Source organism: Artemia sp. Qi Xiang Cuo, chromosome 17, assembly GCF_049724085.1.
Source record: "Artemia sp. Qi Xiang Cuo chromosome 17, ASM4972408v1, whole genome shotgun sequence".
Classification (NCBI taxonomy): Eukaryota; Metazoa; Arthropoda; class Branchiopoda; order Anostraca; family Artemiidae; genus Artemia; species Artemia sp. Qi Xiang Cuo.
The window spans coordinates 56,578,485-56,604,426 of NC_142810.1; the positions used below are offsets into that span (position 1 = coordinate 56,578,485).

At 36.5% G+C, this 25,942-nt stretch overlaps 1 protein-coding gene across 1 annotated transcript in view; it reads left to right on the forward strand.

Annotated features, from left to right (window-relative positions):
* Positions 1–25,942, forward strand: part of LOC148942392 (merlin-like) — a 150,556-nt gene that overhangs the window by 35,200 nt on the left and 89,414 nt on the right. The window contains 1 exon segment of the mRNA XM_089103541.1: positions 10,374–10,601. Within this exon segment, the coding sequence (XP_088959667.1) occupies positions 10,374–10,601 (228 nt within the window).

The window sequence follows — 25,942 nt, forward strand, 5'->3', positions numbered from 1 at the left end:
CTGTGTTTGACTGAATCTTGATAAATTCCCACTGTATGTGTCTCTTACTCTAAAAAGAAACCGATTCTTTTCTGTGAGTCTCTGGTAAAAACCTAACGCATCTATTTCAGGCTCTTGTATACCACTTTTGAGTTGATAGTAGTGCCTTTGTTTGACTGAATCTTGATAAATTCCCACTGTATGTGTCTCTAACTCTAAAAAGAAACCGATTCTTTTCTGTGAGTCTCTGGTAAAAACCTAACGCATCTATTTCAGGCTCTTGTATACCACTTTTGAGTTGATAGTAGTGCCTGTGTTTGACTGAATCTTGATAAATTCCCACTTCATGTGTCTCTAACTCTACGTAGAAACCGATTCTTTTCTGTGAGTCTCTGGTAAAAACCTAACGCATCTATTTCAGGCTCTTGTATACCACTTTTGAGTTGATAGTAGTGCCTGTGTTTGGCTGAATCTTGATAAATTCCCACTTCATGTGTTTATAACTCTAAAAAGAAACCGATTCTTTTCTGTGAGTCTCTGGTAAAAACCTAACGCATCTATTTCAGGCTCTTGTATACCACTTTTGAGTTGATAGTAGTGCCTGTGTTTGACTGAATCTTGATAAATTCCCACTTCATATATCTTTAACTCTAACAAGAATTCGATTCATCTCTCAGACTATGGCAAAAACCTATTTCAGAATCTAGATACCACTTGTGTGCTGATAGCAGTGTCTGAGTCTTAGTGAATCTTGATAAATTTCCCTTTCATGTGTCTCTAACTCTAAAAAGAGACCGATTCATCTCTCTCAGTCTCTGGTAAAATCTAATTCATCTATTTCAGGCTCTTGTATACCACTTTTGAGTTGATATTAGTGTCTGTGTTTGACTGAATCTTGATAAATTCCTACTTCATATGTCTCTTACTCTAAAAAAAAAATCGATTGATCTCTTTCAGACTTCGGTAAAAACCTAATTCATCTATTTCAGTCTCTAGTATACCATTTTAACCTGATAGGAGTGTCTGTGTTTGACTGACACTTCACAAATTCCCACTTCATATGTCTTCAACTCTAAAAAAGAATCCGATTCATCCCTCTCAGACTTTAGCAAAAACCTAATTCATTGATTTCGGACTCTAGTATATCACTTGTGAGCTGATAGTAGTGTCTGTGTTTCACGGAATCTTGATAAATTTCCACTTTATATGTCTCTAACTCTAAAAGTAATACTATTCATCTCTCTTAGTCAAAGAAAAAGAAAAAAAAAGTAGAAAAGTAGAGCCATATTAAACTTGAGACCAGCAGAAATCAGTTCCTATGATAATACAATTCAACAGGTAACTAGTAAATTATAATCGTTTATTTTACGTAATTTTAAGTCTAAGACGTGAAAAGCTGTAAAAGAATTCATTTTATAAACCGACAAAACTGATAAAAATGAACAGAAATTAATTAAAAAAAACTCAGCAGAAAAATAGCTTTTTAAAGAAAAGTAAAGAGCGATTTTGAGCTCAAGATCAATAGAAATTAATTCCTATAGTTCAAACTCTAAAAGACCAGAAATTACCTTTAAAAGATAAATAAAACCAAAACAAACAGAAGTTGAAATTAACGGTCGTAGCCAACATAACGATCACATATACAAATATAAATGATAAATATTAGATAGCTTCAACATTTTTTCCCCAGAGTCACTTCAAGAGATGGTCGTATAAACTCCGGAGGAGCTCATTTGATTGGAAATTGGAGGTTCTTGTGCCCTTTTTAAGAGTAAAAAATAATCGGAGGGGAACAAGCCTCCCTCCCTGGCCCCATTTTCCCTAAATGCATCTGATCAAAATCTTGAGATGGTCGTTACGTTCGAAAGGATCAGAAGGTCAAATAACTATGTCTCTGGGGTCTACACCCCACAGCCCCCAGGGCAGGGGCTGTAAGTTATGACAGCTGTCCATTGTTATCATGTAAGGACTTTATAGAAGGGGTGGTCGTATAAACTTCGGAGAATGCTCGTTCGACTTAAATATCGTAAGTTCTAGCTCCCTTTTTAAAAGTCAAGAGGGATCGGACGGTAACCAGCCTCCCCCCCCCCCGCCCTTTTTCCTCGCATGCTTCCTATCGAAATTTTGAGATAGCCATTTCGTTCAAAATAGTTCAAATGTCAAATAAATACGGTTCCGGGTTTGATACCCCCCCCCAGCTCTTGGGGTCAGGGCTTTAAGCTATGCTAGTTGCCCATCGTTAATACATAAAGTTTAACGAACAGAAATTAAATAAACAGTCATAGCTAACAAACATACAACAGGTACTAATATAAATGAATAAATAAATTTTAAAACGAAAAAAACTCAAATTGAAAATGCAAATCAAGCTTAAAAAGAACAAAATTCACTACAAACAAAAGTTTGGCTACTGCCCCCTTTCCTAACTGTAAAAGTGTAGAGTCTACTGCGTCAGTTGTGCCTCAAATAAAATTTTGAACAGATGAGCTTTTAGCAATGATATCATTATATATATATATATATATATATATATATATATATATATATATATATATATATATATATATATATATATATATATATATATATATATATATATATATATATATATATATATATATATATATATATATATATATATATATATATATATGTATATAAATATGTTAGTAGTAATTGTGTATGTATGTATGTGTTTATATATGTATGTATGTTCTCGAAAACGGCTCCATATGTTTTTGGGAAAATTGGTATCTTGGGATGTTCTCGCATAAAAAACGATCTAGATGGGTCAGAAGTCTGAGAAAAATCGTTAAGGGCCTTAATTTTAGGTTTTGCAAATGACGTCATGTCCTATGTTATCACATCATATAAGCATTTCCTATGATACCATATATGACAGTATATAAGTATTTTCTTATATGATGTCATGCATAGTATAAATAAGATTGTTGAGTTTCCAACGCAACAGCTATTTATATAATATAATATGTGTGGAAAGCCTCAAAAAACGAAAATTTGCAGTTGCAGTTACTATAAATGATGATTCTTTGGAACCAAAACCTGAACTATCAAACGTGATAAGATGTAAAATTCGACAACTTGGACCATCAATTGCAACAACACCAATACATACAGCTATAGCAAAGGCCATTGCTAAATTGTCTGAAGTAATCAAAATCCAAAACGTATCAAAAATGAAAATGCAGAGCAAAGACACGGGCGGTTAGAAGATGTGCGAAAACGACAATTAGAGTGTGTTAAAAATGAAAAGGAAGGGAACAGACAAATGCGGTTAGAAGACATACGAGACCGAACAATTGAGAGAGTCAAAAATGAAAATGAAGAGCAGCGGGTCAAACGAATATAATTTGCACTTTACTGAAAAAAATTCAGAAGAATTTACTGAATAAAATGCATTATCAGTTGAATATATATGTGCTGACACTTATTCCTTAAAATCTTAACTAATTTTTGATTTCTGAAAATTAAAAAAATGAAACTATTTAAAAGAATTTTTTCAGTAAAGTACAAATTATATTCTGGCTTTTAGAAAGCATGGAGTTTAGAACCCTACTCATATTAATTTCTGCTGGTTTTGAGTTTGACTCTGTTATTTATTTTAATTTCTTTTTGTTTTGTGTTTCATTTATTTATTGATACTGATTTGTGGTAGTTGTTTGCTTGGTAGATTATTTGATTCTATTTTTGTTCATTTTTGGTTTAATGGAGTTCTTTACTTTTTCTTTTGAAAAATATAATTTTTGGAAGAAGTGTTTTCAGTTAATTTCTGTTCGTTTTTTATTGACATAGTCTTTTTCAGGGAGGAAGACTGAGCCTCTTCTGAAGTTAAACAACCATCCCTTCCATAAAAACCTTAAGTACCCCCTGGGAATAACTTACTACCCTTGTCCCTAATTTCTGGGGTTTGTTTCACCCCCAAAATCCTTATTATATGATATTTAGACTATTTTGAGTAGAATGGCTATGCATTTTTGGGACAATACGACATTGGGGGGGGGAGTAAGCTGCCCTCCGACCACTTTGACTCTCAAAAAGAGCATTGAAGCGTCTGATTGCCAATCCAACGAGCCGCCTCCGAAGTTTATATGACCACGCTTTCTATAAAAACCTTATATGTCCCCAGGTCTTAACTTACAACTCTTGCCCTGAGGGCTGGGGGGATTTGTTATCCTCAAAAATATAATCTTAAGAACTTTCAGATACGCTGAACAAAATGGTCATTTCAAAATTTTGATTGTAAGTGTTTGGGAAAATGATGGACATGGGGAGGGGTATTTGCCCTCTGATCACTTTCGACTAATAAAAAAGGCGCTATTCCTCTCAATTTCCAATCGAGTGAGCCCTTTTTGAATCTTCTACGAAAAATCTTTCTATAAAAACGTTATATGCCCCAAGGGTAAACTAAGAAACGTTTTCTGGATTGCTATTGGGGGGGGGAGGGTTATCATCCTCAAAGGCATAAATTCCAGACCTTTCGACTACGTTGAACAAAATGGCCATATCAAAATGTTGATCGACAATGTTTTGGGGAAATGGTGGGCGTGGGGGGGGGGAAGCATTCGGCGTCTGATCGCTTTTGACTATTAAAAAGAGCACTAGTCCTCTCAATTCCCAATGGAATGAGCCCTTTTTGATGTTTCTACGACAAAGCTTTCTATAAAAACCTTATATGCCCCCAGGGCATAACTTACAACCTTTGCCCTGGGGGCTGTGGGGGGGGGGGTGTCATATCAAAAATACAATTTCCGGACCCTTCAACTACGTTCAACAAAATGGCTATATCAAAATGTTGATCGGAAGTGTTTGGGGAAATGATAGGCGTGGCGGGGGGCATTCGGCTTCTGATCGCTTTTGACTATTAATAAGGGAACTAGCCCTCTCATTTACCAATGGAATGAGTCCTTTTTAAAGTTTCTACGATAACGTTTTCTATACAAAACCTTATATGCCCCCAGGGTATAACTTACAACCTTTGCCCTGGGAGCTGTGGGGGTGTCATCCTCAAAGAGCTGATTTAAGGAACTTTAAACTACGTTGAATAAAATGGTTATCTCAAAATTTTGATTGGATGTGTTTGGGGAAATGGTGGGCGTGAGAGGGGGTTAGTTGCCCTTCAATCACTTTTGACTATTAAAAAGAGCACTAGCCCTCTCAATTTCCAATCGAATGAACCCTTTTTAAAGTTTGTACAACGCCACTCTCTTTAAAAACTTTATATGCCCCCTTGGATATAACTTACAACCCTTACCCTAAGGGCTGTGGGGGGGGGGGTCGTCTTCCTTAAAGACCTAATTTCTAGAACTCTCAACTACGTGGAAAAAATCGCTATCTCAAATTTTGATTGGATGTGTTTGGGGAAATGGTGGGCATGAGGGGGGGGGGGGTAGTTACCCTCCAATTACTTTCAGCTATTAAAAAGGGCATTAGACCTTTCAAATTCTAGTTGAATGAGCCCTTTTTCAACTTTCTACAACCACACTTTCTATAAGAACCTTATATGCCCCAGGACATAACTTATAACCCTTACCCTGAGGTCTGTAGGGGGGTTATCATCCTCAAGGACCCAATTTCCAGAACCTAAAACTACGTTGAACACAATAGCTTTTTGATTTGATGTGTTTGGGGAAATGGTGGGCGTGAGAGGAGGGTTAGTTTCCCTCCTATCACTTTCGACTATTAAAAAGGGAACAAGCCCTTCCAATTTCCAATCGAATGAGCCCTTTTCGAAGTTTCTACGACAACTTCGATATGAATTGCCCTGGTCTAAAACCAACCAACCAACTAAAAAAAAAAAAAAAATAATAATCATCATCGTCATTTTATTTATAATCCATCACAAAAAGTTGGGCAGAGCCCAGAAAAGACAGAGTAAAGATCAAGAAAACCAAAAAAGAGACAACAAAAATAAATACACACTTTGACAACGACTAACAAGGGATAAACAGAAATGACCAAAGATGGGAAGACAAAAAGGTCAAGAAGACAGAGTAAAGATTAAGAAAACCAAAAAAGAGACAACAAAAATAAATACACACTTTGACAACGACTAACAAGGGATAAACAGAAATGACCAAAGATGGGAAGACTTCTGGCATTCAGAAGAGAAATCACAAATACGCTTCCCAGTAACCCCAGCTGGGTTTACCAATTGATACTTTCTTTGCAGAAAAGGGCTATTTGTCCAAGCAGGAACTTCCATTAAATACTTTGCAAATTTAAAATAAAGGCGATGAACTTGCCTTCTCTTACCACAATTAAGAGAAGAACGAACAGAAGCAAGGGCAAGTAAGTGAGGAACTGTTAGGCTATTATATAGCTGAGAACGGCTAATTTTATCCATATACATGTTTGAAGCCAGGGAGGCATGCGCAGCCCGGATCTTCTTAGCATAATTTTTCATTGCCAGGTTTACAGTTTCTTTCAGGTTTGTTCCAATTGGCATGCCAAGGTAAGTAAGGCTGCTAGCTAAAGGAATCTCATAGCCGAATAGACTTGTTGAGTTTCTATTCCTTTTATTGTTGAATGGTAGAACAACTGTTTTATCAAACAGTTCGTGGTAACGAACTGTAAGTAAGGAGCGACCCGGCTCAATGGTAACCGAAACTCTAGAAAACGGGTTTTTGATAGCAATAGATATATCAAAAGAATCAGATTTCAAGGCTGATTTCAAATATATAACTTTCATCAAGTTTAGTGCTACCCATCAAAAGTTACGCGCCTGAGAAAATTTGGCTCATTTTCAAAAAAAGGGGGAAACACACCCTAAAAGTAATAGAATTTTAACGAAAATCAAACCATCAGATTCAGAGTATCAGAGAACCCTACTGTCGAGGTTTCAAGCTCCTATCTACAAAAATGTGGAATTTTTCATTTTTTGCCAGAAGAAAGATCACGGATGCGTGTTTATTTGTTTGTTTGTTTGTTTGTTTTTTTTTTTTCCCCCAGGGGTGATCGTATCGACCCAGTGGTCCTAGAATATCGTGGGAGGGCTCATTGGAACGGAAATTAAAAGTTCTAGTGCCCTTTTTAAGTGACCAAAAAAAATGGAGGGCAACTAGGCCCCCTCCCACGCTTATTTTTTTCCCAAAGTCGCCCGATCAAAATTTTGAGATAGCCATTTTGTTCAGCATGGTCGGAAAATATGATAAATATGTCTTTTAGGATGACTTAATCCCTCGAAGTTCCCAGAGGGAGGGCTAAAAGTTATGAACTTTACCCAATGTTAACATATAGTATTGGTTATTGGGAAGTATACAGAAGTTTTCAGGAGTTTTTTTTCTGGTAGTGGGAGGGAAGGGTGGGTCGGTGGTTATGTTGGAGGATCTGTTCATGAAGGAAGTTTTCATGGGGGAAGGGAAATTGCCATGAAGGGGGCGCCGGACTTGCCAGCATTATTTATTGGTTATTGGGAAGTATACAACCATTTTCAGGAAGGATTTTTTCTGGAGGAGGGGGTTACTCTGGAGAATATTTCCGTGAGGATGTTCCTTTGGGGTAAGGTACATTTCTATGAAGGGGGCGCCGGATTTCCAAGCATTATTTAAAAAACGATCAGAAATTAAATAAAAAAAACAAACAAGTTTTTTCAACTGAAATGTAAGAAGGAATATTAGAACTTAAAACGAACAGAAATTATAACGTATGTGAGGGGGTTCTCCCCCAAGTCAATACCTCGTTCTTTACGCTACAGTTTTTTTTAGTGATTTCAAAAGAGCTATCTATTATAATTAAACGGCCTTTGTGATTCTGGGTTTTGTTAATAAAAATTTTTTTTAACTTTTAACGTAAAGAGCGTGGTATTGACTAACGGGAGAACCCCCTCATATACGTAATAACATATACGTAATAAACAAAACAATAAAAAAACAAGCTATACGGCTCAATAGTAATCGAAACTTTTAAAAACGGAACTGTGATGTCAATAAACGTATCAAAAGAATGTGTTTGTAATGCTGATTCTAAATATATAAATTTTATTAGGCCTAAGTTTAGTATAACTCATCAAAGGCTACGAGCCTGAGAAAATTTACTCGATTTTTTAAAGATGGCGGAAACATCCCCTACAAGTGAAAGAATTTTAATGAAAATCACACCGTCAGATTCAGCGTATCAGAAAACCCCTATTACATAAGTTTCAAGCTCATATCTGCAAAAATCTTCAACTTTGTATTTTTTGCCAGAAGAAAAATATACGAATATAGAAGTTAGTTACGTAAGTTAATTTGTAAAGACATCCATTTAGCAAAAGAAAAGTAAAATTTTTATGCAAATAAAAGCTGCATTAACTAAAAATTGATCAGAAATTAAATAAAAAAAATAAGTTTTTTAAACTGAAAGTAAGGAGCGACATTAAAACTTAAAACGAACAGAAATTATTCCGTATATGAAAGGGGCTGTCCCCTCCTCAACGCTTCGCTCTTTACGCTAAAGTTTGACTCTGTCTCACAACTTTATTTTTTAAAACAATAAAAAACTTTAGCGTAAAGAGCGAGGTGTTGAGGAGGGGACAGCCCCTTTCATATACGGAATAATTACATTTCAACTGAAATGTAAGAAGGAATATTAGAACTTAATACGAACAGAAATTATAACGTATGTGAGGGGGTTCTCCCCCAAGTCAATACCTCGCTCTTTACGCTACAGTTTTTTTTAGTGCTTTCAAAAGTGCTATCTATTCTAACTAAACGGCCTTGGTGATTCAGGGGTTTGGGGCTCTCCCCTCCTCAACGCCTCGCTCTTTACGCTAAAGTTTGACTCTGTCTCACAACTTTATTTTTTTAAACAATAAAAAACTTTAGCTTAACGAGCGCGGCGTTGAGGAGGGGACAGCCCCTTTCATATACGGAATAATTAAATTTCAACTGAAATGTAAGAAGGAATATTAGAACTTAAAACGAACAGAAATTATAACGTATATGAGGGGGGTCTACCCCAAGTCAATACCACGCTCATTACGCAACAGTTTTTTTTATTTATTTAAAAATAGAAATATAATATAATTAAAAGGCCTTTTTGATTCTGGGGTTTTTGTATCAAAATTTTTTTTAACTTTTAACGTAAAAAGCGTGGTATTGACTAAGGGGAGAACCCCCTCATATACGTAATAACATATACGTAATAAAAAAAAACAATAAAAAAACAAGCGATCGGCTCAATAGTAATCGAAACTTTTAAAAACGGAATTTTTATGTCAATAAATTAATAAAAAGAATGTATTTATAATGTTGATTCTAAATATATAAATTTTAATATGTTTAGTATTGCTCATCAAAGGATAAGAGCCTGAGAAACTTTACTTTATTTTTTAAATAGGTGGTAAATATCCCATAAAAGTTGATGAATTTTAATGAAAATCACACCGTCAGATTCAGCGTATCAGAAAACCCTGATACATAGGTTTCAAGCTCATATATGAAAAAATCTGCAACTTTGTATTTTTTGCCAGAAGAAAAATATACGAATATAGAAGTTAGTTACGTAAGTTAATTTGTAAAGACATCCATTTAGCAAAAGAAAAGTAAAATTTTTATGCAAATAAAAGCTGCATTAACTAAAAAACGATCAGAAATTAAATAAAAAAAACAAGTTTTTTAAACTGAAAGTAAGGAGCGACATTAAAACTTAAAACGAACAGAAATTATTCCGTATATGAAAGGGCTGTCCCCTCCTCAACGCCTCGCTCTTTACGCTAAAGTTTGACCCTGTCTCACAACTTTATTTTTTAAAACAATAAAAAACTTTAGCGTGAAGAACGAGGCGTTGAGGAGGGGACAGCCCCTTTCATATACGGAATAATTTCTGTTCGTTTTAAGTTTTAATGTCGCTCCTTACTTTCAGTTTAAAAAACTTGTTTTTTTTTATTTTATCATTATTAAAGCTCAAACCAATGTGTTCGTACTCTTCTTGGAGAAGCTCAAAAGTTGAAGAGCATCCTTGGAAAGTGCAGGAAAGGTTCAGTAAGTCATCTGCAAACGTAACTAACGAAAGGTCAACTCCTTTGAAGATAAATGTAAAGTTCAACTTATCCTGAGCATTGGTAACACAATTATTAAACAAAACTGAAGACGTCAGAGCTCCTTGGCGTACACCTTTCAGAATCGGAAATAATTGAATACCATTTTTAATTCCAGCCTTCAGATTTCTATACATGTGTCTTAAACAAGTAATTATCGCAGCATCAGTACCTTTCACATTGTGCCAACATCGTTCTTTACTTAGGCAGCCCTATTGCGCTGCCTATGATTTGCCTTTTGCAAGATACGCCATTTTGATGTTATGGTTTTAGTAGTGTTTATTTTGAATGTATGCATTTGTTATGTTTGAAAGCTCTATTGTGTAGTAAGTTTTTCTTTTCTTTTCTTTTTTATTAGTATGGTGATTTTGATCCAAACATCTATAAGCCGGGAACTCTTATTCTTGAAGAATTTCTTCCTGCTCGAGTAATGGAACAGTATCAAATGACTTCGGAAATGTGGGAAGAACGGATTCGAACTTGGTACGCTGACCATGTTGGTATGTCCCGAGATGAAGCAGAAATGGAATATTTGAAGATTGTACAAGATCTTGATATGTTTGGTGTCAATTATTTCCCGATCAGAGTAAGTCATTTTTGTTTAAACTATATCTATGGTTCCCGCGCAACTGAACCCTCGTTTAACTGAATTCCGTTGAATTCAACCCCTGTTTAACTCAATTGCTGTTAACACAACCCTTGTTTAACTAAGCTCCAATGCAACTCAGCCCCCTTACAACTCAACCCTCTTTCAACTCAATCCCCTTGAAGCTCAACCCCATGCAACTCAACCCCCGCGTAATTCAATGCTTGTTAAACTGAACCTTCTTGCAATTCAGTTTGGAACGTCTGAACTCGTCATTCAAAATATCAACATGATAATTGTTCATGATAATTCGCAAATTAGTTAATTCATTGAATTTTTTGTTTCCTCAGGAAAAGTCATTTGTTCCACAAATGCAGATCAGGGGCTAATGAATCTTCTCAAGTCTACACGAAGCGATTAAGCTGGCTTAGAACCGGACAGTAAGAAGCTCCTGGGACCCCAGGTTGAATTTGCAATCCAAGCCCTATCTTGGCCCTATAAAGTTTTCCACATTCGGCAATGCTCGTCTATTAATAAGAGTCGACGTTCTGTGCCAGCAATCTCAAGGCAAATACCTCCGAATCATTATATATTCATGCCTATACAAATATTTAATACAAAAACACGTTTTTTCAACTGAAAGTAAGGAGCAATATTGAAACTTAAAACGAACAGAAATTATTACGTATATGAGGAGGGGTGCCCCCTTCTTAACACCTTGCTCTTCAATCTAATTTTGTTTAGTACTGTCTAAAAAGCTTCTTATTGTTCTGAAAAACCCTTGTGTTTCAGGAGTCATTCTTAAACAATTGGAACTAAATGTCAAACTTAAGCGTAAAGAGCAAGGTATTGAGAAGGGGGCAACCATCCCCCCCTCATATACCTAATAAGTTCTGCTCGTTTTAAGTTTTAATGTTGCTCCTTACTTTCAGTTTAAAATATTTTTTTTTCAGTTTTCGATCATTTTATAGATACTGTTAGGAAATTTGGCTATACCTCAACAGAAAAATTCCTCTCCCAACGGAAATATCCTCTAGTAAATTCAATGCCGGTGAAAACTTCCTCCGGAGAATTCCCCCTGACATCTCGACGTGTAAAATTGAGTCGACAAAGAGAAAGCAGGACACATAAAAATAATTTCTTTTAGGAATCCTGGTGAATTCCCCCGGTGTAAAATTTTTCCAGAGAATTCCACCCGCTGGAAACTTCCCTCCCGATAGGAAGTTCTTCCCTTGGAAAATCTTCCCATCAGAAAATCCCCCCCCCCCCCTGCACCCAAAAAATATATGCATACATCCCAATAGCAAATACTATATGTAAACAATGGGCAAATTTGATAACTTAAAGACCTTTGCCCAGGGGTTTTGGGGCTCATGTTATCTCCGAAGACATAGTTATTGGGCCTCTCAACTATGCTGAACAAAATGGCTATCTCAAAATTTGGTTGGACGATTTGGGAAAAAATGCCGTGGGAAAAGGCCAATCTTTTTGGTCACTTAAAAAGAGCATTCTATCTTTTAATTTCCGTTCGAATGAGCCCTTTCTCGGTATTCTTGGACCACTGGGTCCGTAAGATCCCCCCTGAAAAAAAAACAACAAATAAACACGCATCCCTGATCTTTGTTCTGGAAAAAAAAAATTGACAAATTTCACATTTTTGCAGACAGTTGCTTGAAACCTCTACAGTAGGGTTCTCTGATAAGCTAAATGTGATGGTTCTATTAGGATTCTTTGAGTTTTTTGGGGCCTCCCCCCCCCCCTTTACGTGATTCAGGAAAATTTTCTTTGGCTCGTTGTCTTTGATGGGTAACACAAAACTTAAAGAAATTTATATATTTGTAATAAGCATAATAAGACGATTTTTTTGACTGTCGATTGGTATTAAAAATTTTTAGACTTTCTGTTACTGTTGAGCTGCGTCGCTCCTTACTTACGGTTCGTTACCCCGAACTGTTTGATTACGCCACACTGAGGAGGCAGCCCATAATAAATAACTTAGGTAGAAACAGGTATTTCAGCCCAATTAAGCCCGCTAAAACAAACAAAATCCATAAGAATTATCCAGTAATCAAACAGTTCGTGGTAACAAACTGTAGTAAGGAGTGAACCGGCTCAATAGTAACCGAAACTCTAAAAACGGAATTTTGATACAAATAGATACATCAAAAGAAGAAGTTTTTATGCTGATTTTAAAATATAAGTCTCATCAAGTTTAGTCCAACCCATCAAAAGTTACGAAAATGAGAACATTTGCCCTATTTTCGAGAAAAGGGGGTAACAGCCTTTAAAAGTCATAGAATCCTAATGAAAATCACACCCTCAAATTCAGCATATCAGAGAACCCTACTGTAGAGGTTTCAAGCTCCTATCTGTCCAAATGTGGAATTCTGTATTTTTTGCTAGAAGAAAGATCATGGATGTGCGTTTTTTTTCCAGGGGTCATCGTATCGACCCAGTGGTCCTAGAATATCATGAGAGGGCTCATTAAGTTGAAAATTAAACGTTCTAGTGCCCTTTTTCAGTGACCAAAAAATTGGAGGGCAACTAGGCCCCCTCCACGCTCATTTTTTCCCAGAGTCACCGGATCCAAATTTTGAGATAGCCATTTTTTCAGCATAGTTTAAACATCTAATAACTATGTCTTTGAGGACGACTTAATCCCCCAGAGTACCCAGGGAAGGGCTGCAAGTTATGAACTTTGCCCATTTTTTATGTATGGTATTGGTTATTGGTAAGTATACAGACGTTTTCAGGGGAGGTTTTTTTCTGGTGGGGGGGATTGGGTTACGTGGGAGGATCTTTCCATGGAAGAATTTTTCACGGGGGAAGAGAATTTCCATGAACGGGATGCTGGCTTTCCCAGCATTATTTAAAAAACAATCATAAATTAAATAAAAAACAAGTTTTTTCAACTGCAAGTATGGAATAACATTAAAACTTAAAACGTACAGAAATTATTACGTATATGAGGGGGTTCGTCCCCTCCTCAATAACTTACTGTTTGCGCTAAAGTGTTTTTAATAATTTCAAATGATCTATTTAAATTAATTAAACGGTCTTTGTGATTCAGGGCCTTTGTCTCTTATTGTTCATTTATGTAAATATCAACTTTTTCTTTTTTTTTCGAAACCTCTAAGTTTTATGAGAGAACATGGAATCCTTAAAGAATTGGAACAAAATTTAAACTTTAGCGTAAAGAGCGAAGTATTGACGAGGGAACGAACCCCACAAATTACCTATATGAGGAAGTTCGCCCCCTCGTCAGTACCTCGTTCTTTACGCTAAAGTTCGAAATTTGTTAAATAATGGCCAATATAAGTAATAATTTCTTTGTATCATTTTCCGGCCAATCTTAGCATTTAGCTGTACCTTAAGAATCTTCATGACTATGATTTTTATGTGATAATAAACCAAAGATTCAGTTTCTTCCAACTGAAAGTAAGGAATAACATTAAAACTTTAAACGAACATAAATTATTACGTATATGTTTTAAAGGGTTTTTCTTTCCTTCATTTTAATGATTTGAGAACTGCTCAACTTGTGACTTTCATTTTAATAAAAATAGTTTCGACCTCTTTGGCCGTTTGGCCTCTATGCCTTACAAAATTAGTTCTGCAAATATCGCTAATTTAAGTTACGCGGGAGAATCTTTCCATGAAGATAATTTCTCGTGGGGGAAGGGAATTTTCCATCGAGGGGATCTGGATTTCCGTACATTATTTAAGAAACAATAAGTAATTAAATAAAAACAAGTTTTTTCAACTGAAAGTGAGAAGCAACATTAAAACTTAACAGGAACAGAAACTATTACGTATATGAGATGTGTTGCCTCTCCTCAATAGATCGCTCTTACGCTAAAGTTTCTTTTTTAACTTTTAAAAGAGGTTATTATTCCAATTAAACAGCCTTTGTGATTCAGAGTCATTCTAAAGCAACTGGAACAAAATTAAACTTAGGTTATTATAAGGCTATTATTAGTTAAAAAAAGAGTAAAATTAATATGCAAATTTCTTTTTAATTATTCATGTACTGTGAGCCAAATTCAAAACCTGCATTAATTCAAAAACGTTCAGAAATTAAATAAAAAATAATTTTTTTAACTAAAAGTAAGGAGCGACATTAAAACTTAAAACGAACAGAAATTATTCCATATATGAAAGGGGCTGTTCCCTGCTCCACGCCCCGCTCTTTAACGTAAAGTTTTATATTTCTTTATAAAGCAGAGTTGTGAGAAAGAGTCAAACTTTAGCGTAAAGAGTAGGGCGTTGAGCAGGGAACAGCCCCTTTCATATGCGGAATTATTTTTGTTCGTTTTAAGTTTTAATGTCACTCCTTACTTTCAGTTAAAAACACTTGTTTTTTTTATTTAATAAGATTCCAGAGCAATGCAGGGACACCTTGAGGTTTTCCTTGAGGGACACCACACCTCGAGGTCGCCCTGCAGCGTCGTTTACAGTCACGGTTCCGGTTTAGGCAAATTCGAGAAAGGTCTACCTAGACGCCACTATGGGGTCAAACAAGCATTGTTTTATATTTTCAGGGATAAGAACGGAGGAAGGAGCTTATGACAGAGCAGAGACCTCATACCACCTTCCGGTACCGGAGCAGCTCCAACCTTCTATACCCAGTTTATCCTCCAGAGGGCTTTCGTCAGCAGAAAAAATTCCCATATCTAGAATCTAACTCAGACCTACTGGATGAAAGGCAGCTATCCTAGCCACTAGACAATATGGGAGGAAGTAGACCGCATGAGAGGATGCTTAAATCCAATCAATTCAAATTTTTTAATAACTAATACCTAGTGCATCTCAGAGATATAGACTTCGCCGACGACATTGCCGTCCAGGAATCATGCGAATAACGACTTGAAGAACTCTTAGACCAGTTGATAACGAGAGGAAGCTAAATCGGTCTGAAAATAAATTGCGAGAAAACAAAATGCATGGCTACCATAGACTCACCCTTAAGCATCAAATATGGAGAGCAACAGAAAGAGCAAGTCATCCATTTCAAACACCTTGGAGTTATTGATAAAACCGGATTGGTCCAAGATTCTCTCTACGGCTGAAGCTACGGCTTTTCAGTAGCTAAAGCTACCGAAATGTGAAACAGGAACGAGAGAGAAGAATACTCGCTTTCAGAAATTCATGTCTAAAAAGAATCCTCAACATTCACTAATAATAAAAGATAACAAATCTATCCATCTGCCAGAAGATGGGCTAACCTCTTGTGATAGATGTCATAAGAAATCGTAGATGGAGATACCTTGCCCATGTACTACATATGGCCAATCTTTAACTAGCCAATACAGCGCTCCACTGGCAACCAACAGGTTCATGCTACAGAGGCAGAGCCAGAAAGACCCTGCGGTGAGCATAGCAGGCCAATCTGCATAATCTGGACACGTTTTTATTGTAACTGAACCCTGCACAACTGAACCCATGTAAGCGAGCCATCGTTCAACTGGATCATCGTTCAATTGAATCCGTGTGTAACTCAACCCTCTTTTAACTCATGCCCTGTTTAAGTGGACCCCCGCTTGATTGAACTCTTATTCAACTCAACCTCATTCTACTGAACACTCATTCAACTCAACACCCGTGCAACTGAACCTTCATGCAACTCAATCCTCTGTTAACTGAACCCTCATGCATCTCAAACACCGTTTAACTGTACTGTCGTGCAGTTCAAGCCCTGTTTAACTCAACCCCCGTTTTTTTATGTTGCTTCAATGAGAAACTATTCCTTCTCTAAAAAGCAGCAATTTATCCCTCTGTCTTATATGTTTGAAAATTAGCGAAACGTTTTGCCCAAGGCCTCAACACACTTGAATCTCGAGGTTGCAGCAATAGCTGTACCGTATTACAGAGAAAAGTATTACACCGTATTACAAAAGCTGCGCCTATTACAGACCCATAATGGCCGAAACCTTGAATATACGTAAAAAACCCTGTCTCGCAGGGAAAATTTGCTGTTTATGCTGATCCAGGAATAATACCTATTATTTCGATTCAAATTAATATTAGAAGTTTATTGCGGAAACAAGTTTATGGAATCTTTTAAAAAGAGCTGAAAACGCTGTCTCAACTTTATCTCTTGTATTTCTCCAGTACTAATAGTATACTAAAGCGTCGTAGAGAGCTGATTAAAATCATTTGAAAGCTAATGCTCACATTTACGTGTTTTTATAATTTTGTCATGACCTTTATAAGATGCCTCACGGCTCAAAAATGCGATGTTAGGGTCATTTCTGGGGTGTAACGGCCTGAAAGCATTAAAGCTCCACCACTGAAGTTTCCATATTCGAAAGCCTTCAAACAACTGTTTTAAATCCCCCTCTTGAATTCTCCCTTTTGAGTCCCCTTTGCAAGTCAATCAATCAATCAATCAATCAATTTATTAATACTAAAAAAAAAACAATACAATTACAAACTTAAAATTTAAACACGCCCAAGAAGCTAAGCTTGTACAGGGCCAACAAAACAAATAAGACACTATTATAAAGCACTAAAAAAAAAAAATAAAAAAAAAAAAAAAAAAAAAAAAAATTATATAAGAGAAATTTATTAAAATAGGAGAAATAATAGGATAAAATAGGAGAATTATTTGAAATATATTGAATGAAAAAAAAAAAAAAAAAAAAGACATAAATGTGTAAATAATGAAAAAAATGAATAAAAAATGGGGAAAATAATATACTGGAAATACCCAGCGAGAAAGTGCCTTTGCAAAAAGAGATAGAGGGACATCAGGAGGGATGGAGTTCCATAGTAAAATAGATTGATAAACAGGAGACCTCTGACCTGCTGTCGATGAACGCTTAGGTAAAATGAATCTGCGATAAGAGCTACGTAAAAAAGAAGAGTATCTACCTGAGCCTGACAGAAAGAAAAACTGCTGCAGAGATGGTGGGAGTCTACCTAGAAAAGCAGAATGTGCTAAATAAAGGTAACTTTTACCCACAATACGATCCAGCGGAGCTATTCCAGTATCATTATAAAGATCAGAGGAAGGGTAAAAACGAGGAAGAAGAAAAGTAGCCTTCACTGCCCTATTTTGGGCTCTTTGAAGTGAGCAGAGAAGAGATTTATTAGTACTACCCCAGACAGAACAGCAATAAGAAAGGTAAGGAACAATAAAAGCATAATAAAGAGAAAGCATAACATCAGGGGGAAGAAATGAGTTAACCCTATATAACAATGAAGATTGGCGGAGGACAAGGGAACGGGTATGAGTTATATGGGGTTTAAAAGAAAGAAAACAGTCAAGATACACACCAAGAAATTTCACTATAGTAGCTTGCGGTATAATATCATTCCCATAAGTCAGGATGGTTGGTTCTCCTGCGTCTCTCATACGATAAGGGGTTCTAAAGTGTACAATGGCACTTTTTTGGCTGTTGAGAGTCATACCATTTGACCAGCACCAATGTTTTACTTTATCAAGAAGACCTTGAGCTAGGGAAATGGCAGATGGCAGGTCCACTGCAGCAATGAAGAAGTTACTGTCATCAGCAAAAAGTATAGGGTGCACAAGGGGATGAAGACCATCAACAAGATTATTAATATAAATTAAAAACAAAAGTGGTCCAAGCACAGAGCCCTGGGGGACAGCTTTCACAATAGGCAAGGTAGAGGAAGAAGTACCATTGACTGAAACAAACTGAGATCTCCCTGAGAGGTAAGACCTAAACCATTCAAGTGGGACTCCATGCACTCCAAATGAAGATAATTTAGACAAAAGAACAGAGTGAACGACCATATCAAATGCCTTTGAAAAGTCAAGAAATAGACCCAAAACACACAAGCCCTTGTCAAGATTAACACGCACAAACTCTGTTGCATCTGAAAGTGCAAGCAAGGTAGAAAAACTGGGACGAAAGCCATACTGATGGTTAGTTATGAGAGAATTACCTGCAGTCGTATTAGTACTAAATACAAATGAAGAGAGTCTACAATACACTACTTTTTCAACAACCTTAGAGATTACAGGAAGGAGAGAAATAGGTCTATAGTTTGAAATTAGAGATGAATCATCTTTTTTAAACAAAGGTACAACATTAGCAACCTTAAATAAATGAGGAAAAACACCAGAAGAAAGAGAGAGGTTAGTTATGTGTGAGATGGGGTTAGAAACAAACTGACCAATTTTTTTAAGAACATTACAGCTCAAACCAAAACCATCAACTGTACGGCTACTTGAAAGCTGAAAAATAATGTTAGAAATTTTGGTATCACTGCATGGAAAAAGGAAAAATGACTTTTCTGCTAAGGGAAAACTACTTACTCTGCTGTAGGGTGGATTAGGAACTGAAGGAAGTGTGGTGAAATACGAATAGAAGGCGCTTGCTGAAGAATTTTTGTCCACAAAAGATCCATCAGCTTTCCTGTAATGACAGGGGGGGGGGACTGTTTGAGTTTCTTGCGGGAAAGAGCTTCATTAACTACAGTCCGAACCTTTCGCAAATTCCCTTACACTCATCAATTCGACGCGAAAAATATAGCTTTTTGGCTGCACGTACTGAAGAAGTAAGCACATTTTTATAAAGTTTATACTTCAAAAGATCATCCTGTGTCTTACTTTTACATGCAGCCTTAAACAGAGACGCCTTCATATGTGTAGCATTGATCAGACCTCTACACATCCATGGACATTTAGGTATGGAATTCCTTGGCCTCTTTCTAAGAGGAAAATGCTTATCCAACAGAGCTCCCATACGATAAAAAAATAAACTCGTTGCACAATCAACATCATTAGCTTCAAGAACACTAGACCAATCATTACTCTGAAGACTATGTATTAAATTAGAAATTTCTTTATCTGTGGAAGTTCTAAAAGAAAACTCACCCTGCTCATCCACAACAATCTCAGTTTGAGGCACAAAAAGTGAAACATAAATAGGGAAGTGATCAGAAAGATCAGTGAAAACAAGACCAGAAGTAAACTTCAAATTCGAAGAATGAGAAATGAAAATATTGTCTATTAAAGTCGCAGAATTTCTAGTAGGGTCAACACAAGAAGGAAAAAAAATTGAAGGAAGTAGACCAGCAGAAGAAAGCACATCAAAGAAACGGTCACACTCATCACTTGATCCAATATTTAACATATTACAATTGAAATCTCCCAAAACACAAATACGTTTTTTAGACAAAGACCCCACACAAGAAAGTTGATCAAGCAAATCGCAGAACAAATGTGTTGGAAAAGGAGGGGGCTTATAAAACAAACAAACAGTGTCACATGCAAACTGGCTTTTCAGATCAATAACAAGAGAATAAACTGTCCTACTATTTGACACTACTGATGTAAACAAGGATTCAAGGTCAGACCTTCTTCTAAACTCAATATCAGACTTTATAAATAAAGAAATACCTCCTGAGCACTTTGTTACCATTCTGGGGATATGGACAGCAACATAACCATGCATATCATAGGCTGTAAAATTTTCACCATCAGATAACCATGTTTCTGTTAAACCAATTACATCAAAAGGGCAAGAATTATCAGACCACAAATACGATTTCAGACTATCCCATTTATCTCTTATCCCACGCACATTCAAACAAAATACATTAAAGCTACTATTTAAAGACAGTGAGGGTATAATTTTATCACAATAATCAATGGTAGTGTGATAATTACAGCTAGAATTAACCATAAATTCAAGGAGAGGGTCAAGCGTGTGAGTCTCTTGTTTACCAGCCCTAATTGGTTGATCAAATATAACCGAATTAAGAATAGAAGAATTCAAAAGAAAAGAGAAATCACCCATAATTATCACAAATAATAAATATACACATAGAAATATAAGTGGGATGGCACAAATTATCCAAAGTACTGGACCAAAGTATAATGTGACACCAATTGCTATTACATGAGCTGCAAGTGTGCTGGACTGACAAAAAAATAATAGAAGTTAGGCTACATGAAGGTGAGAGGATCACAAAAAGCATAATGATATATCATTAAAATGAAAGTATAATAAAAGTATTGGACAAATTTTTAATTTGTGACCATAAAATTGTGTAAGCTTTAACTGACACGATAAAGAAAGAGAAAAAAAAAAAATATAATATTATTCAACCTACCTGAAGGTGATAGGATCACAGACAAATATAAATGAATATCAATGGAATGACGCATATTATTCCAAATATTAGCCCAGAGTATACTATGGATATTAAAAAATTATGAGAGCTGCTTATATACTGACATGACAAAAATTTGATTGAATTCAGGGTACACAAAGGTGATAGCATCAAAAAATAAGATAAAGAAATATGAATGAGATGGCATATATTATTCAAAATAATGACCAAAAATATAATATGGGACCAGTCAAAATTATGCAAGTTGCATGTGTGCTGACATAAAAAAAATATGATAGAATTCAGGTTACAGGAAGGTGATAGGATCACTAATACAGATAAGGGAATAATAGTGGCATGGCACATATTCATCAAAATATTGGCCCCAAGTATATTGTGGAACCAGTCAAAATTATATGAGCTGCAATTATGCTGAAATGAAAAAAATATGAAAGAAATCAGCCTGCATAAAGGTTATAGGATCACAAACAAACATAAAAAAAAAAAAAAAATAAATAAATAAATAAATAACAGTGGGATAACATATATGATTCATAATATTTGCCCAAAATGCAGTATAGGACCAGTGAAAATTATATGAGCTGCAAATGTGCTGACATGACAAAAACATTATAGAAGCCAAGCTACATGATGGTGAAAGGATCATAAACAAACATAAAGAAAAATCAATGGGAAGGCACATATTATTATAAGTATTAGCACAAACTATAATGTGTGACCAGTTGATATTATGGGGGTTACAAGTATAATGACACAACAAGAATATAATGTAAGTCAGACAACGTGAAGGTGACAGAATCACAAACAAACATAAAGAAATATTAGTGGGAAGGGACATATCGTCCAAACTATTGGCACAAAGTGTAATATGGTACCAGTCTAAATTATGTGAGGACAGTAAATAATAATAGAGGAATATTTTAAGAACAGCATGTAAATCCCTACAGAAACAATGCAATATATTATAAGAAAATAAATCTAAATCCATCACTTTAATTTATCTGCATTTGCAGCACATAAATCAATTTCACTCTGATTATTAAACTTAACCACTCTTCCAGATTAGGTTTTATACAGGATATCACCTTTACTGGACCAAACATTACGTAAGCCAAGCTTTGACTTGGCATATGAAAGAAGTTGTAAGCGTGGTTTTGTAAGTGTCTCAGAAAATAGAATCCCTGATCCTTTCAAATCCTTCTTTTGTCTGAGAAGCAGTTGACGAACTCGTAAGTTGCAAAATTCAACAACTATGGGTCTGGGTTTTGCAGATAGTTCGCCAATTCTTTTGGCTGATACAACATCAGACTGAATAATTGGTATGCCAGGAAATTTTCCAGCACATAGTGACAAGAATTGACATTCAGTGTTTTCAATGGAGGTCTCCTCTTTCTCCCCAAAGACAATAATTTGGTTACTCAAAGCCTGCTCTTAAAATGGTCATTTTATCGTGCCAGGTTAGACTGGATAGGCTGTAAAGGGTTTTTAAGGTCTATCATGGATGAATCTAAATTAGACAATGAAGATTCAACTGACAATATGCGTCCGTTATAGCTTTCAAGAGTTTTATCCACTAAATTACTAAGATCTAGGTTGAGGCCAGCATACACCTCCTGCTTGATTGCATCCAGCTTATCTGAAGAGATAGTGACATTATGTTGCATGGATGTCTGTTCCTCTTTCATTTTAACCACTGCCTCATCTACCTGGGAAGAGATCTTAGCCAAAATAAGGTCATCAAGTAACCCTTTCACTGAAGATTTAAGATTGTCAGGTTGTAGTGAATCTGCTAGCATTTTATGTTTGATTTTTATGCTATTTATGTGGTTAGTGAGCATGAGTAGCTGCTCTGAAACAGATTCTGATCCATAGAATTGGATTGAGCTGTCAGACCTTAGTTCACGATGTGGCTTGAGTTGACTTTTCATTTCTTATCTGAAGTAAACAACAAAACAGGACCAGAAATTAGCAATGGTATAAGACAGTTTGGGTATAAGGCAGGATGTAGTCCACAATGAAGCAACAAATTTCAAATACCAATACAGGGGATTGTGAAATTTGAAGAACAGAAAGCAATCAGCAAAAAACATCAAGCATCAACAGTAGCAGTGGCATAAACCCAAGGATTGGTTACTGTAGTCAAATTACAAGTTAAAATTGGTATAGGTCTCACCTGATGAGTCCCCTCTTACACCCCAGGGGTGGGGGCTGCTATGTGTGCCTGCCTTTACCCACTGGTAGGCAGGTAGAACCAGTACTTCAGGAGGCTTAAAGTGTTGCTGGTTATGCCAGAAAACCTCAAATTCTGATCTGAACCATCAAGTGAAAAAAAATTCATACAAAGCTGATTCGTTAATGATAGATGCTATTTATTTTTTCATTCCTTCACTGAAATTAATTACAAAACAGATTGGGAATTTTGGAATTTGGAAAAATCTCACATAAATCTCATTTGGATAAATCTTACATATTCTTTTTCAGGCAAAAAGACTGAGCCTCTTATAAAGTTAAACAACCATACCTTCCATAAAAACCTTAAATACTCCCTGGGCATAACTTACAACCCTTGCACCTAATCTCTGGGGTTTGTTTCAACCCCAAAGCCTTGTTATATGATATTTAGACTATTTTGAATTGAATGGCTGTATCAGAATTTCTATTAGATGTATTTCGGGAGAATACGACGTGTTTTTGTGTATGTGTTTGTGTACGTGTTTTGTGTGTGTGTGGGGGGGGGGTAGCTACCCTCTGATCACTTTGAGTCTTAAAGAGGGCACTAGAGCGTCTGATTACCAATCCAATGAGCCCCATTCGAAGTTTAAATGACCATGCTTTCTATAAAACTTTATATGCCCCCAGGGCATAACTTACAACCCTTGCCCTGAGCACTGAGGGGATTTCTTTTATTCTCAGAGACATAATTTCTAAACCTTTCAAATACGTTTAACAAAATGGCTATCTTAAAATTTTGATTGGAAGTGTTTGAGGAAGTGATGGCCGTGGGGGGGGGGGTGGCGGGGGAGGGCATTTACCCTCTGATCAGTTTTGACAAAAAAAGGCAATAGTCCTCTCGAATTCCGATCGAATGAGCCCTTTTTGAAACTTCTACGACAAAGACCTTATATGCCCCAAGGGCATAACTTAGGACCCTTGTCCTTAGGGCTATGGAGGGAGGGTCGTCATCCTCAAAGACACATTTTCCAGACCTTTCAACGAAGTTGAACAAAATGACCATATCAAAAGGTTGATCGAAGTGTTTGGGGAAATGATGGGCGTGGGGGGGGGGGACGATTCTTCCTCGATTGCTTTTGACTATTAAAAAAAGCAGTAGCCCTTTGAATTTCCAATCAAATGAGCCCTTTTTGATGTTTTTGCGACAACGCTTTCTATACAAACCTTATATGCGCCCTGGGCATAACTTACAACCTTAACCCTTAGGATTGTGGGAGGGGGGGTGTCATACTAAAAGACATAATTTCCTTAACCTTCAACTACGTTAAACAAATTGGCTATATAAAAATGTTGATTGGAAGTGTTTACGGAAATGATGGGCGTGGGTGAAGGAATTCGCCCTCCGATCGCTTTGGAGTATTAAAAAGAGCACTAGCTCTTTCAATACTCAATTTAATGAGCCCGTTTGAAGTTTCTGCGACAACGCTATCTATAAAAACCTTATATTTCCCCAAGGGCATAACTCACAACCCTTGCCCTGAGGGATGTGGGTGGTTTTTCATCCTAAAAGACATAATTTCCAGAACTTTCAACTACGTTGAACAGAATCGCTATCTCAAAATTTCGATTGGATGCGTTTGGGGAAATGGTGGGCGTCAGAGGGGGTTCGTTGCCCTAAAATCACTAACGACTATTAAAAAGGGCACTAGTCCTTTCAATTTTTAATGGAATGAGCCCTTTTTGAAGTTTTTACGACAACACTTTCTAAAAAAAATTATTTATGCCCCCTGGAACTAATTAATCAACTTTGCCCTGAGGTCTGTGGGGAGGTTGCCATCCTCAAAGACATAATTTCCAGAAATTTCAACTACGTTGGAAAAAATGCCTGTTTTCAAATTTTGATTGGATGTGTTTGGGAAAATGGTGGGCGTGGGAGGGGGGTTAGTTGCCCTCCAGTTACTGTCGACTATTAAAAATGGCACTAGCCCTTTCAGTTTCCAATTGAATGAGCCCTTTTTGAAGTTTCTACGACAACATTTTCAATAAAAACCTTGTATGCCCCCAGGGCATAACTTACAACTTTTACCCTGACGGCTGTGGGGGGGGGGGGGGGGCGGGGCGTTGTCCTCCTCAAAGAGCTAATTTCCAGAACTTTCAACTACGTTGAACAAAATGGCTATCTCAAAATTTGATTTGTATTTGTTTGGGGAAATGATGGGCGGGAGAGGTGGGCTAGTTGCCCTCCAATCATTTTTTTATAATTCAAAAGGGCACCACCCCTTTGAGGGTGTTATCATCCTCAAAGACATAATTTCTAGAATTTTCAACTACGTTGAACAAAATGGCTATTTTAAAATTTTGATCGTATGTTTTGCGGAAATAGTGGGCGTGAGAGGGGGTTAGTTGCCCTACAATAACTTTCAACTCTGAAAAAAGGAACTAGCCCTTTCAATTTTCAATCGAATGAGTCCTTTTTGAAGTTTCTACGATAAAACTTTCTTTAGAAACCTTATATGCCCCCAGGGCATAACTAACAACCCTCGCCCTGAGGGTTGTCGGGGGCTGTCATCCTCAAAGACCTAATTTTAAAAACCTTAATCTGCGTTGAACAAAATAGCTATCTCAATATTTTGATTGGATGTGTTTGGGGAAATGGTGGGCGTGAGAGGGGGGTTAGTTGCCCTTCAATCACTTTCGACTATTAAAAAGGGCACTAGCCATTTCAATATCCAATCGAATGAGCCCTTTTTGAAGTTTCTACGACGACGCTTTCTATTGAACAAAATGGTTGTCTCAAAATTTTGATTGGATGCGTTTAGGGAAATGGTGCGTGTGAGAGCGGGGTTATTTGTCCTCCAATCACTGTCGACTATTAAAAAGGTCACTAGCCCTTTGAATTTCCAATCGAACGAGCCCTTTTGAAGTTTCTACGATCATCCTTTCTATATATTGATTAAAAAAACTTTTTCGACAAAATAAGTTTTTCAAAGAAAAGTAAAGAACTCCATTAAACCAAAAATGAGCAAAAATAAAATCAAATAATATACCAAGCGTGAAAC